We start from the raw sequence: 15,520 nt of genomic DNA, 5'->3' as shown, positions 1-15,520 counted from the left end.
GCAATCAGCAAACATATAATCTTGAAGTGATAAAACTCCACTGTACCCAAGCATAAATTCATCGTATTTGAGCGGATAATAACAAAATATATGACATCGGTCAGTCCCCAGCTGTGTACTGCATGGAACAAAGCAAATATGTAACTGATCCCCTTTGCATTTACCACACCGTCACTGATGTGACTTGTTACCACAAAAAAAATCATCAATACACAACGTAGAATGCAATGCTGATAGAGAACAGAAACATGGCTCCTACACACAGGCTCAGCTCTGATACAGGGTCTTCTACCTGAAATATTAACATACTCTCTATCTTTTTGAATAATTCCAGCATTCTGTTTTAATTATATTGACAATTTTTCCGAACTGACTGTTTTGGATGTATGGAATGTCGACACTGTGTTTATCAAGGTGTCATATAACTAACTATCTGATAATAGCCAGGTGAAATGCAGAAAGTAATCATAGCCGAGTTCTAGTGCTAATAATGTTCTAAAAGTCCTGCCGGAAAAATAAAACTATAATGCTTCAGGACAATGCTATGGGTGAGATTGCATTGTTTAAGATGTCAGAATGTTTCTCTATAGACTCAAGTCACATATTGTCATACAATGCCAGGCGATGTTCACTTGAAAGGAGACGGTGAGAATCAGGTGAGACTGAGAATTCTGTATAATCTAGTGATGAGAGCAATAGAAGTCTCATCGTCAGCAGAAATATTCCAACCCACTCTGCTGTAACAGTTGTCCATAACGCCACCAGTGGTAGGAGGGCCAAAACAATGGGCACTGTCTGTTCAACCTGCCTTACCATTCCATTGACACATCACTCCCGGTCCAGGGCACAAGATTGGCTCCTAAAAGGGAATTGCCTGCAATATAGGAAGTAGAGACCGTGGAGAATCCCGGCCCAGTGTACAATCCATGGAGAGTGCAGAACTGGACATTGGGTGACTGTGGGTGGATGGACACAGGTGGACTAGGCCATGTCAAGCCTTCAGTGGACAGGCCCAAGATGTTTGGAAGTGTTTGCCTCAGTTTAAAAACAAAACAGTGTTCTCCTTTAAACCTCAATTAATGTTTGACCCTCCTGTTATTTTTTTGTTACAGAGCAGCAAAAACTGATCACATCTGTCCTCAAAATGAATCAAGGTTCGAGCAGTGGAGGAGTTCCAGTGACGTCAACATCGGGAAAGGACACGGGTATGTTGGCGAATTATTTTAATTTATAAATACTCTGCTGATTCTGCATCTGGCTTTAATTCAACACCGGCAATTCACAAAGTGTGAAAACTGAGCAGAGAGATGAGAGAGAGAGTTAACATCTCTGGGGGAAACACAGTCACCTGTGGAAGGAGTACATTTACCATCTGCTCCAGCTCCTCTAACAGATTGTGATGCACATTAAAATAGCGAGTTACTCCAGAGGACAAGACATTCTGCAGATGCTGAAAGCTTTGGGCAACACAAAGACACAAAATATTGACGAAACTCAGCAGGTCAGGCAGCATCCATGGAGAGGAATAAACATTTGACGATTTGAGTCAGGATCATAAGGAGTAGAAAGTAATGTGGCAATATCCAGAATTTCTGTCCCCTCATTTCCAGTCTGATGAAGGGCCTTGGCCCGGAACGGTTACTGTTCATTCTCCTTCGTAGATGCTGCCTGACATGCTGAGTACCTGCAGCATTTTGTGAGATATTCCAGAGATTTGCTGAGGAAGGGGTTGACTAGGCAGGCAGACAGTAACCCAGAGCAAAGCGGTGTTGATAGGCAGTAGGAAGAGAGTGATATTCATGGCTCTCTTTATTCTCAGGAATTAGCAGAGTTCTTTCCAAGGACAGGTCCCAAATAAAGACGGTATATTCCTGGGGACAGGAAAGAGCAGCCTTCAGCCGCAGGAGCGATACCCCACACCCATCCTCCCTCTCTCCACACTACCCCCCTTATCCCCATCCCACATCCCCCTCCAACCCCTCCCACCCATTCCTGCTATCCCTCCTGCCCCTTTTTCCCTGGACCCCACTCTTCTCTTAAACCCCTTCTTCCCTACCACTCCCCTTCCCTGTCCCCGTCACCCTACCACACTCACCTCCACTTTCCCCTACTCCTTGCTGTCTCCCCCACGCGCTCTCGGATTCCTTCTCTCCACCCCTCCCTCTCTCCCCTGCCCCTCACTCTCCTCCTCCATCTCCCCCTCCAGTACCTTCCTTCTATCCCCGTCTCCCCCCCCCCTTATATATTTCGTACCGTGTTTGTTGACCTGGAACCCCATCTTTAGGTTCCAGATAAAGTTGCTGACCCACAGGAGGTCGGTAATGCCTTTAATGTTCCTCATTTTCCTCCACAGTGATCACCGAGCTCCTGGCAAGCTGGGAGGATTTCCAGCTGCTGCAGTTGACGGACTTCTACCGGGACAGGCTGGAGCAGGCGATGGAAGGAGGGGTGCACGGAGTGAGCCTGGCGTTAACGGCCGAGTATCAGTTCAGCGGAGAGGAACATCGGGTGAGTGGGAGGGAGAATGGGTTTGAATTTTCACACATCACAGGACTGATGGGTGTCGGAACTCTCAGTCATCGGATAATAAAGCATAAAAACAAATCAGAAATAAATATATATAATTCTTAAAACGGTGAATCTGAAGGAATGATTGAAAGAGGTGTAAACACTCCAGTGGCGGCTCAATGCTCAGAGCGAGGGGAGCAGGTAACAATTGTATGAGGTTGCAATAAAGGAGTTTAAATGGAAGTATGGTAGGAATTTTCATTTTGAAAAGACCGTGCAGCATGACGGCAGGACGACAGTGAGAACCGGGGCATTAACACTGGGTGCCACAGGAGCTCGGGTGTGTTCTGTTCTGGGTGGAGATGATTGTGTTACAATCTGTAACTGTAAACAGTGCGGATTGAGTAATTCTGCCATGTTGTAATGTGTAATCACTGAATAAACCTCCACTGGAAAAGGCAAAGGAAAGGCATCAGGTGTCAGCCGGTAATCCGCTGTCATGTTGGACACTGGCGGACTGAGGAGATGAATCACATCATCCTTTCTGCAACTTCTCTGAGACTGCTCACGCTGTTATAGAAACCTTCCTGACTTCCGTCTTCATCTGTGATCGTCATTTTATGATTTCTGTTTTACACCGTCAAATCCGGTGAGGAATTATTTATGGATTTGGAGCCACGTCAATGCAGCGGTCACAGACCAGCCAGGATCTCATTGACTGGTGGACCAGGTTCACGGTGAATGTCCCTCCGTGTGCTCTGCACTCAGAATGTACAGTCCATGTCCAGACAGGATCATCACCCGTCCGGGTGACTGCTCAGTGTGATCCCGTTACAGAGCACATCATTTACTTCTCATTCTCTGTGTGAATCTGTCAGTCCCCAATATGTTCACTGTTTCTCTTCACAGAAAATCTCTGATCTCGCTGATAATGGAGAGCGGGCGGACAGTTCTAAACTCCTCCTGAGCCTGGTGATGGAGAAAGGCTCCGGCGCCCGGAGGGTGATGTGGGGAACATTTGTGAAAATGAGGATTGGAGTCCCAAAGTTTGACAAAATACTGAATGAAATACAGGAGCATGGTGAGAAAGCATCACAGATGAATTTAATTTTGGATTCAATCACAATTGACTTTATAATTTTATGCATTTTAATTTCTCAAATTGTTTTATTCCAAACAGGTTGTGTTCCGGTCCATCTACCCGTACCGGAGATTCCCAGAGAACTGAAAGGTAAGTGAAGAAACCGCTGTTTCCACCAATGGTAGATATTGTGTAGGGCCATGTCGTTGTTGAACCATCTGGATTTGACCAGCTAAGTGGTGGCACAATGACACAGTGCACAGTGCGACACATGGAAAATATTTGCTCGAGGGATATCTTTCTCAGGACATTATGAGGAACAACTCAGAGAGTTGGGGAGTTTTCTGATAGGGACCACTCCTCTCTGACTCCGACAACGACAGGTCCCTCCACCGGACCAGAGTGGAGAAGAGGACGATCTGGAGGAGTGAAATTCTCAGAAATTCTTCACTCCGAAAAGTGAAATCCTTCCCCTGCAGCTGCACTAACTGAGCAACAGCCCTCATCCTGGATCACTTTTCTAAATCCCCTCAGATCCTACAGGTTATCATTGTTTAGAATTGAGAGTCCACGGAAGCTCTCATCACAGAATAACAATGAGAGCATCCATTTAATGAGAAAAGCAGGTAACACCCAACTGCTCTGTTCAACCCCAAAGCAGCATGTGAACCCAACTCTGTTCACATATGTATGCCTTACTCCAAACACTGCTACAGTTATCCAGTTTAACTTCCAACTCAATAATCCTGGGAATTCCATCAGGAGACAGTGTTAGTGAGGGTGTGATGGAGACAAAATCCTCAGCTCAGTCCACAGAAGCTGAAGTTCATGTGATGTGTGATGGACATTGTGGAAGGGTGAGAGATGGGAATTAGGACAGAGAAACCAAGTTAGCCTGCAAACTTGTTCTTCACTGTTCTTCATGTTGTTTGCCGAAGAAACAGACACAGCAGTGAAATTCCCACACCCATTTCTAATACAAAACCGATTCATTCCCTGATTATTGAAGAATATCATTTCTAACACTGTCACCTTGTCTGAAGTAACTATTTAAACAACCAATGTTTTCCTACGCTCCCCATCCCACCCGAATACATTGAACAGAGACCCACACATCCCTGACAGGGTCCTGACACAGTGTGAGACCCCACACATCCCTGACAGGGCCCTGATAAAATGTGGGACACCAAACATCCCTGACATGGTCCTTGACGCAGTGTGAGACCCCACACATCCCTGACAGAGTCCTTGACACATTGTGAAAGCCCGCACATCCCTGCTAGAGTCCTGGCATGCTGAGATCCTGCACACTCCTGAGAGGCCCTTCAAATTCTGTGAAATCCTGGATACACTTTGCAGAGTCCTAACATACTTTTACATGTCCTTTCAAAAGATTGTGTTCAGCAGTAGTGTAGCTGCAATTAGCTGTTTCCACATGTGCCTTCCCCTAATTCAGGACTCAGGGCATTGACATCGCTTTCCATAATTGAGAGAGATGGTCTCTGTGTCCAGAATACTCTACCACTGACACCCCAAACACTTGTCCAGCTACATTATCTCCTACCTCGTCGGGTCGACGGAAGATACAGGTTAGGCTAATAATCCTTATTGTATGGATGGCGGTCCGGGTGAGGGAACATGATGGGATGCTTGGGACTGAAGTGGATAGTTCATTGGAAAGAGTGTTGTGGGTCAGGTAGTTGGACCTTGAGAGTGGATCAGCACATGGAAGTGTGATGTTGTTGCCTTTATGAAGACTTGATTGAGAGAGACAAGATTGGCAGATCAATATTCCAGAGTTACGATACTTCAGATAGAGAGAGGAGGTAATACATTTGGAAAGGTTTATTTGCTGACATGGGGAATTTCACAGCTGCACTCAGAGAGGACATACTGGGGAGTGCAAGTACTGAGGCAATATGGGGAGAGCACAACAATAAGACAGATACAGTCACTGATTGGTTTTTATTAAACCCCTCCCAGTAGTCATCATGAGATTGAGGAACTAATATGTAGGCAAATTCTGGAAAGATGTAGAAGCAGCAAGTTTGTTGTAGTGATTGAAAGTAATTCTAACTTTCCCTGTGTTGCTGATGACCTTTCATTCTCTGTCCCGTGTTTCCTACCTGCAAGAATATTTTAGGAATCTCTGATGGTGGGATGTGTTCTGGGAACAATGAGTGGGATGTGTGAACTGGAAATGAGGCCAGACTGCAGCTGGTATTTGAATGTAAGCCGACAAGTTGCTGAGGTTTCAGTGGTGGAACCTTTGGGAGCAGTGAACACTTCTCAGATGGTTATGAATAAGGAGAAGTCTGCAGCTTATGCTGTGCCGCACATGTAATTATTTTAGAAATTAAAAGTCCCTATTGTTTCTGCCTCCACCACAATCGCCGGCAGATTATTCCACGCCCTCACCACTCTCTGCATAAAAAAAGCTTACCCCTAACAATCCCTCTGTACCTACCTCCAAGCACCTTAAAACTGTACCCTCCTGTGTTAGCCATTTCAGCCCAAGAAGAAAGTCTCTGACTATCCACACAATCAATGCCTCTCATCATTTTATATACCTCTATCAGGTCACCTCTCATCCTCCGTTGTTCCCAGGAGAAATGACCGAGTTCACTCAACCTATTCTCATAGGGCATGTTCCCCAATCCAGGCAATACTTGTAAACCTCCTCTACGTCCTTTCTATAGTTTCCACATCCTTCCTGTAGTGAGGTGACCAGAACAGAAGACAATACTCCAAGTGGGGTCTGACCAGGGTCCGTTATAACTGCAACATTACCTCTCGGCTCCTAAACTCCATCCCAGGGTTGATGAAGGCCAATGCACTGTATGCCTTTTGAACCACAGAGTCGACCAGCATAGCAGCTTTGAGTGTCCGCTGGACTCGGACCCCAAGGTCACTCTGATTCTCCACACTGCCAAGCGTGGGGTGTGCAGCATTGGGTGTGGGAAAGATAACTTGGCGGAAGGCAGATTCCTTGGCAAAGGGTTAGATTGAGAGCAGCTCTTGTTAGGCAAATCCCCAACGGGCATGATTAAATATTAGCTGAGCAGAATTTGGGTCCGGCGTGTTGCAAAGAGGATTAAAGCCAACGACGGCAATGCCTGTAGATCTTGATGGGAGATGTTGTAAATTTAATCTGAAAGGGAGAGATGAGTTTCATGATGCTGAAATGAGACAGTCAGTTGTGGAGAGTGAAGAGGCGTGCCAAAGAATGCATTGGGATACAGATCAGTTGCAGATGCGGATGGGGAAATATCAGGTGGAGTTTAATCCAGAGAAGTGCGAGTTCTTGCAATTCAGGAGATCAAATGTATGGGGAAGTATAGAGTAAAGGTCACGACACTGACGTCATTAATGTCTACAGGGATCCTGATATCCATATCCATAGCTTCGGAGGCAGGCGGGAGGAGTTTATGGGGACATCGTGCTAACAGCAACTTTGTGGGCCGAATGTCCCATACCTATACTGTACTACGCAGGTCTTGTGATAGCTGAAATCCTGAGCCACCTGCTACCGAAATTCCTCGGTCTCTGCTCTCTTCTTCACCACCCGAGCTGTAATCGGCATGGTTTTCAAACTTGTATTTAAAGTCACAAACCATTAGCATCTCCCATTTCTCCCCTTTCCACAGACGTTGTCTGACCTGTACTCACATCTACATTCCAGTCCTGTGCTGTAGAGGGCAGGCCAACATGCTGCATAACAGTGGCAGGCTGGGAGGCTCTACAACGGGTAATCAAAATTGCTCAACGCATCACTGGCACCCCCAGCCTACCTTCCATCGGGGACGTACATACAAAAAGGCTCTGGAAAAGGGTCAGCATCAGGAATGATCCCACCTATCCTGCCTATGGGCTGTTTGTCCCTCTCCCATGAGGGAGGAGGCTACGTAGCATTCACAGCAGGACCATCAGACTCAAAATCAGTTACTTTCCTCAAGCAGTAAGACTGATCAACACCTCCAATGATTAAGCCACCCCTCCACTACTAACAACCCCCACCCACCACCAGCACGATTTGAAAATTTTCTACCAGAACCACCTGAGGTCAGAGTGACTCCTGTATCGTATATATTTATATTTATTGTGTTTTCCATTACGTTCTTTATCTGAGTTATTTTGTGCTGCATCACATCCGGAATAACAATTATTTCCTTCTCCTTTCCACGTGTATCTTCAATCTTGAATCTGTTGAGCATTTAAAGCACATACTCTTTGAGTCTGCGGATCTGCCATCTCAAACTATTCTCCGGAGGAACTCAGTGAGCTGAGCAGCGTCTGTGATGATGGCGGGGTGGGGGGGGGGGGAGGGGTTCTGTTTGCGTTTTGTGTCAAAATGCTGACTGTCTCAATCTCCTGAGCAAGACATTGATAGATAGATAGATAGATAGATAGATAGATAGATAGATAGATAGATACTTTATTCATGGGGAAATTCAACTTTTTTTTTCCAATGTCCCATACACTTCTTGTAGCAAAACTAATTACATACAATACTTAACTCAGTAAAAAAATATGATATGCATCTAAATCACTATCTCAAAAAGCATTAATAATAGCTTTTAAAAGGTTCTTAAGTCCTGGCGGTTGAATTGTAAAGCCTAATGGCATTGGGGAGTATTGACCTCTTCATCCTGTCTGAGGAGCATTGCATCGATAGTAACCTGTCGCTGAAACTGCTTCTCTGTCTCTGGATGGTGCTATGTAGAGGATGTTCAGAGTTTTCCATAATTGACCGTAGCCTGCTCAGCGCCCTTCGCTCAGCTACCGATGTTAAACTCTCCAGTACTTTGCCCACGACAGAGCCCGCCTTCCTTACCAGCTTATTAAGACGTGAGGCGTCCCTCTTCTTAATGCTTCCTCCCCAACACACCACCATAAAGAAGAGGGCGCTCTCCACAACTGACCTATAGAACATCTTCAGCATCTCACTACAGACATTGAATGACGCCAACCTTCTAAGGAAGTACAGTCGACTCTGTGCCTTCCTGCACAAGGCATCTGTGTTGGCAGTCCAGTCTAGCTTCTCGTCTAACTGTACTCCCAGATACTTGTAGGTCTTAACCTGCTCCACACATTCTCCATTAATGATCACTGGCTCCATATGAGGACTAGATCTCCCCCAATTCTCTCCCCCAATCACCCACCCACAGTGCACGTGCTGCTCAATAAAGCTACTTCTTTGTATTTTGAATCAGTGATGGTGGGTGGGAGGGGGAATCTGTGATTCCCCAACCTGTTCCTTTGACAGAATGCCCACGATCCTTTTCTCCATCTCCATACGCCACATCAAACATCCGGCTTTCAAAGTTCTTCCACTGGAACAATGATAGCTCTGACAGTGGTGGGAGTTTATCCAGTACAGGACAGTCGGGGGTTAGTAAACTACCAGGGAAATACTCACCTTCACAGCACAGTTAATGTGGAAATGTGAAGATCTGGTGTTTATCTAATCCAGGCCTCTCTGTCCAGTCAGGGGACTGTTAATCACATTTACTTCACTGTACGAACATCCATTGATGAATTCAATCAAGGTAATAGCTTTGAGCTAACTCTTGTGTACTTAAATACTGAGTTCTGAGTTGAGCCATTTAACATTTTGACTATGTTCCTGTTCCCATGGAAGATGTTCAACAGAAACACAAGGAGACTCTGCGGCAACAGACTGAAACACTGAAAATGAACACGATCCTGATGAGGGAGAAGGTGAAGGTTTTCCAGCTGGTTGATCGATACGCTGAGCTCACGGTCATTTCTACTGTTCGAGATCGGAGACTGGTGGAACATGAGCTGCTGGCAAGAGGCAGAGACCATGGCAATTGGAGAGAAAAACATCTCCGCAGAGAGCTGGAAAAAATCCGGACTGATCAGTTGTTCCACAGCAGCTTTTCCTGGAGTAAATCCAAATCTGGGAGTTCAGCAACAGTGGCGGGAGTCCCAGGGATCGGGAAAACAACAATGGTACAAAGGATTGTTCATGACTGGGCGACGGGGACAATATTCCAACAATTCCAGTTTGTTTTCAGTTTCAAATTCCGCGATTTAAACTCCATTAACTGCAGGATAAACATGAGGGAACTGATTCTGGATCAATATCCGTACTTTGGGAATATCTTGAGAGAGGTCTGGAAGAAACCAGAGGGATTGCTGTTTATATTCGATGGTTTGGATGAATTCAAGCACAGAATCGATTTTGCTGACTATCGGAGAGATACAGAACCCAAGCACCAGTGCCCAGATCCCGAGTGGTGGTGTGAAGTGTCTGACATTGTGTACAATTTAATCCAGGGCAAACTGCTCCCAGGGTGTTCAGTGCTGGTGACCACCCGTCCCACTGCGTTACATTTATTGGAAAAGGCTGATATCAGTATCTGGGCTGAAATCCTCGGATTTGTTGGTGAGGAACGGAAGGAATATTTCATCAGACATTTTGAAGATCAGACAGTGGCGGAAGCTGTTTTCAAACACGTGAAGGAGAACGAGATCCTGTACACCATGAGCTACAACCCCTCCTACTGCTGGATCCTCACTCTGGTACTGGGCCCCTTCTTCACACAAAGAGTCACTGATCCAGAGCGAGTTCCCAAGACCATCACCCAACTGTACTCCTACTATATTTACAACATTCTGAAAAACCACAGCCGTGAGATTGAGAACCCCCGTGATGTGTTACTCAGGGTGGGTCAGATGGCCTTCAGAGGAGTGTCCGTGAAGAAGATTGTGTTTACAGATGGAGATTTGATCAACTACAATCTGCAGCCTTCCCAGTTCCTGTCCGGGTTCCTGATGGAGATTTTGGAGAGAGAGGATTCTGCCCGGAGCGTGGTGTACACATTCCCACACCTCACCATCCAAGAGTTTGTAGCTGCAGTCGCACAATTCCTGGATCCACATCCCGGGGATAACCTGAAATTCCTCACTGAAGCCCACAACACAACAGATGGGCGATTTGAGGTATTTCTCCGTTTTGTTGCTGGTCTCTCCTCCCCAATGACAGCTCGGGGCCTGGAGGAGTTTCTGGGTCCATTCCCTCATCAAACAACCAGCCGGGTGATTGACTGGGTGAAGGAGGAAGTTAAATGCCAGATTGGAAACACAGAGAGTGAAGCTGGTAAAAGGAGACTCCTGAACATATTGCACTACCTGTTTGAGTCTCAGAACCGTGGACTGGCTCAGGCCGCACTAGAATCTGTGGAAACACTTTCATTCAGTGGAATGACACTGACCCCGATTGACTGCGCGGTCCTGTCTCATGCAATCGGAATCTGTGATACAATAAAGCAGCTCGACCTGGAGAACTGCTACATTCAGTGTGAAGGAATCCGGCGGCTGGGACCCGGGCTGCACAAGTGCCAGGACTTGAGGTAACTTGATTTATCTCTCACTCTGAACGGTGAAACTGTTCCAGTGTGTTGTTTCAATTTAAAGGTATTTGGGTAAAACTGCAGTAAATCAAATTGTGAAGAATTGTGACAAATGCCAGGGAATCGGTCAGTAATTCCCCAAGGACGGGAGGGTTCTGTGGTTCCTTGTGAAGGGATGTTGGAGACTTCATCAGATCAGTGAACAACGGCCATTGGTTTAATGGTGGTATCACAGGAATGGCCATGTTTCTCGCTGCCTGTGACATGTCCACTGACAGTGTTACTTCTCAGACACTGACGCCCAAACCAATACTGAATGCAATAGGTGGGTCAGAGCTTCATACCCCCTTCCGATGGACAAGAGACCATCGGCAGACTGTCCAAACTTTACAACCCCTTCCCCGTGAGGGACGGGAGACCAGCACCGGACTGTCCCAGCTTTACAATGCCTTCCTGGTGAGGGACAAGAGAAAGTTAGTGGACTGTCCCAGTGAGAGTGAGAGAATTCCCTCTGTGAGATTGTCCTCCCTCTGCCCTTCCCCATGTGTGACTATCACCAGCAGTCCACCTGTGTCAATGTGGGCATTACCCCGCCCCCAAATGGTTATGTCCTCTATATATGGGCACTAATTCAGACCTTCCGCTCACAAGCGATCTACCTCAGCATCTGATCCTCCTTCGGATCTCTCTTCCCCACTACCTATTTCCTGTCGGACCTCTCTTACCCATCCTCTTAGGAGTAAGAGGATCTCTCTTCCCCATTCCGCTTCCTCCTGCAGGTTCAGTCCTTCTATCCTTTTTCCTCAGGTGATCTCTTCAACAATGTCTCATCAACATTCCCAACTTAAATTCATTCTCACTGTGAGACTCACTCCCACCCTACGGCCCTGCCCTTTCTGACCCTCACAGGTCAGGAACACTCTTCTGACCATCTGGGAATGAGACAGAATGTATGGAGTTTACAGGGTCACACCGACAGTGAGGGACATTGACAGCGATGGGAACTCCGATCAGTGATTTACCGAAGGGTTTAATGTTTCCTGAAAAATCCGAGTGAGAGAAATTCCCTCAGACCCACGGTTTGAATCACTTTGTTCATCAATTTCTCTGTTTGTGTTCAGACTTGGGGAGAATAAACTGGGAGATTCTGGAGTAAAACTGGTGTCTGCGGCTCTGAGGAACCCAGAGTGTAAAATACAGAAACTGTGGTAAGTATCAGACTGTGGGAGATTGTGTTTACAGTCACTGGGTGTCTGACACTGAACATTAATGTGATCAGTAATTGTGTTACTGATAAACACTGGGGATTTGTACCGTCTCCTGTCTCTCTGTGTCTTTCACCGTCACTCTCTCTCATATCCAGGCTGGGGGATGTCGGTGTCACTGATTCTGGTGTCGAGGATCTCGCTTCCCCTCTCAGTAAAATATCATCACTAATGGAGCTGGACCTGGGTAGTAATAAATTGGGAGATTCAGGAGTGAAACTGGTGTCTGCGGCTCTGAGGAACCCAGAGTGTAAAATACAGAAACTGTGGTAAGTACCAGACTGTGGGAGATTATGTTTAGAGTCACTAGGTGCCTGGCACCGAACATTAATGTGATCAGTAATTGTGTTACTGATAAACACTGTTGATTTGTACTGTCTCCTGTCTCTCCGTGTCCTTCACCGTCACTCTGTCTCATCTCCAGGCTGATGAAGATCGGTCTCACAGATTCTGGTGCCGAGGATCTCTTCTCCGCTCTCAGTACAAATCAATCACTGATGGAGCTGGACCTGGGTAGTAATAAACTGGCAGATTCCGGAGTCAAACTTGTGTCTGCGGCTCTGAGGAACCCGGAGTGTAAAATACAGAAACTGCGGTAAGTACCAGACTGTGCGAGATGGTGTTTACAGTCACTAGGTGTCTGACACTGAACATTAATGTAATCAATATTTGTGTTACTGATAAATACTGGGGATTTGTACCGTCTCCTGTCTCTCTGTGTCCTTCACCCTCACTCTCTCTCATCTCCAGGCTGGACAATGTCAGTCTCACAGATTCTGGTGCCGAGGATCTTGTCTCCGCACTCAGTGCCAAACCATCACTGATGGGGCTTAGCCTTGGTTACAACTCGCTGACAGACCGATCTGTCCCCGCTCTCCGCGGCCTCATACTGGCTCTCCCGAATCTGGAGTGGATCGGGTGAGTGTTTGTATTAATGTTCAGTGTGATAAAATATCAGCGGATCCGCGGGTTTTCGGGTGATATTTGTCTGTGAGTATTGTTGAAACATTAACCCGAGTCCCCTGTTACTGACACTGTTGTGAAATCTGTTTATTTCATCTTTATTGTTCCATCTGTTTCAGACTGTATGGGAATTGGTTCAGTGGGACCGGGGAGAAGGAACTGAGATCTCTACAGGAACCCAGACCCAGACTGACAGTGTCCCTGTAAACATCTGAATATTTGAACATCCCCGCACAATTCCCAACTGTTCTAATGGAACTGTCTCCGGCCTCGAGCTCGGTGACAGCGGAAGCGATCCCACAGTGACGTATTTCTGACTGTTATCCGGCATGTTCATGACTCCCCACGTGAGTCCCCGGGGAACTACATAGACAGGAAGAGCACAGGGGCCGGGGCTCAGTTTGGGACACCGGTGTCCCGGGGTGGGATTATCCCGGGAGGGAATCCCTTTGCTCCCTTTGCTGAGGACGGTGCATTCGGCAGTCTGGCCGATATAATGATGTTAAATTGACAAATCCCTCGGCAGTGACCCTGGATCTGCAGCGATCCCGGACACGGCCCTGAAGTATGTTTTTATAATCATTTGTTCCCCGATGCAGAGTGACGGTGAGAAACGGGACTGATTATTCAACCTGTCACTCGTTGTCGACGGTCAGTTAATTGTGTGTGACTGTGAGTGAGTCGGGAGCAGCTTATTTATTCCCGCACGTCAGCAGCTCACACATTGTTTAATTTACATTTGTCATGATGAAATCAATAAACCGCTGTAACTTCCTGTCCTGGTGCCGGACTCGAGTTTTATTTGAGGTTTCTGCTGTCCCCCCGCACCCTGTGCACTGCAACAGTGGGTCGGAGCTCCTCACACTGACACAGTAGCGTCTCAGCTCCAGGCTGAGGGAGGTCGGACTGGCAAAGTCAGGGTGTCCAGGATCTCATCTCCACCCAAACCCGTTCCCGGCTAACTGACGCCCTCCTGTCCCCCGCAAACAGTTATAAAGTAAAATTGTATCAGACGTGAGTCCACTGACGTAGTGCATCAAAGTTTTAAAAAGGAGAGGAAGTTTTCAACGGTCTTTTAAATCGAAGCAAGAGGCGGAGAGAAAAGAGGTAAAGGAAGCTCAGAGAGAAGCTGTTTTTTTTTTTACTGATCGGGGCAATGAGGCTGGACTGCACAGACGCGTGAAGTAGCGCGCCAAAGGTTTAAATGAAAGACCGTCATATACAGCGGCCATTGTCGGAGTGGACTGTGGCAGAGTGGGTCGGCTTTGGCTCAATTAGGCTTCGGCGAGAACAGGCAGAGGCGAGGTTGAACGGGACACGACTGAGCAAGCGCATGAAAGTCGGCGGGGGAATTTAAAAAGCGAGCAGAGGCTGAGTGCAAGCTTCACTCCAGGTGAGGTAAGGCTGCGTAAGTTCCTTTAATTAATCTAATTAGCTTAGGAGTAGGTAATGGGGGCAGCAGTTAGGGCAGCTGAGTGCTCTGTTTGCACTATGTGGGAAGTCAGTGCGAGCACAGCTGTCCCTGATGACTACACCTGTAAAAGGTGCATCCAGCTGCAGCTCCTGACAAACCGTGTTAGGGAACTGGAGCTAGATCTGGATGAACTCCGGATCATTCGGGAGGCACAGGCAGAAACAGACAGGAGTTTCAGGGAGATAGTCACCCCTAGGAGTCAGGAGACAGGTAGTTGGGTGACTGTCAGGAGAGGGAAGGGGAATAGACAGGAAGAGCAGAGCACCCCTGTGGCCGTTCCCATCAACAATAAGTATACCGTTTTGGATACTGTTGGTGGGGTCGATCACCCAGGGACAAGTTGCAGTGGTTGCGTCTCTGGCACCGAGACTGGACCCTCACCTCAGAAAGGAAGGAGGGAAAAGAGGAGAGCAGTAGTGACAGGGGATTCGATAGTTAGGGGGATAAATAGGAGGTTCTGTGGAAGAGATCGAGAATCCCGGATGGTCTGTTGCCTCGCTGCTGCCAGGGTCCAAGATATCTCTGATCGAGTTCTCCGTATTCTCAAGAGGGAGGGTGAGCAGCCGGATGTCGTGGTCCATGTAGGCACCAATGACGTGGATAGGAAGAGGCAGGAGGTCCTGAAAGGTGAGTTTAGGGAGCTAGGTGCCGAGTTAAAGAACAGGACCTACAGGATAGCAATCTCAGGGTTGCTACCAGTGCCACATGCAGGTGGGTTTAGAAATAGTAAGATAGTGCACACCAACACGTGGCTGAAGCCATGCTACAGGAAGGAGGGTTTCAGATTTATAGATAATTGGACAGTTTTCCAGGGAAGGTGGGACCTGTTCGGGTGGGACTGTTTACATCT

The 15,520-nt window shown here is 47.1% G+C and overlaps 1 protein-coding gene across 1 annotated transcript; it reads left to right on the top strand.

The window, feature by feature from the left end:
* The first annotated feature begins 808 nt into the window (after positions 1-808).
* LOC140722658 (NACHT, LRR and PYD domains-containing protein 3-like) lies at positions 809-13,971 on the top strand. Its single transcript, XM_073037372.1, has 10 exons — positions 809-1,205; positions 2,354-2,508; positions 3,418-3,589; positions 3,689-3,739; positions 9,231-10,968; positions 12,090-12,176; positions 12,332-12,502; positions 12,658-12,828; positions 12,984-13,151; positions 13,316-13,971. Exons 1-10 carry the CDS (start codon positions 1,145-1,147, stop codon positions 13,401-13,403), a joined length of 2,862 nt encoding a protein of 953 aa, XP_072893473.1. The 5' UTR covers positions 809-1,144; the 3' UTR covers positions 13,404-13,971.
* The last annotated feature ends 1,549 nt before the right edge of the window (positions 13,972-15,520 follow it).

This window comes from Hemitrygon akajei, unplaced genomic scaffold (assembly GCF_048418815.1).
Source record: "Hemitrygon akajei unplaced genomic scaffold, sHemAka1.3 Scf000082, whole genome shotgun sequence".
In the NCBI taxonomy this organism is placed as follows: Eukaryota; Metazoa; Chordata; class Chondrichthyes; order Myliobatiformes; family Dasyatidae; genus Hemitrygon; species Hemitrygon akajei.
Note: the sequence above shows the minus strand (reverse complement) of the source record. Positions and strands in the feature narration are given on the sequence as shown.

Coding starts and splice junctions, on each gene's coding strand:
- LOC140722658 (XM_073037372.1), top strand. CDS start 1,145: ATGAATCAAGGTTCGAGCAGTGGAGGAGTTCCAGTGACGTCAACATCG. Junction 2,509..3,417: donor TCAGCGGAGAGGAACATCGG/GTGAGTGGGAGG, acceptor TTCTCTTCACAG/AAAATCTCTGATCTCGCTGA. Junction 10,969..12,089: donor CACAAGTGCCAGGACTTGAG/GTAACTTGATTT, acceptor GTTTGTGTTCAG/ACTTGGGGAGAATAAACTGG.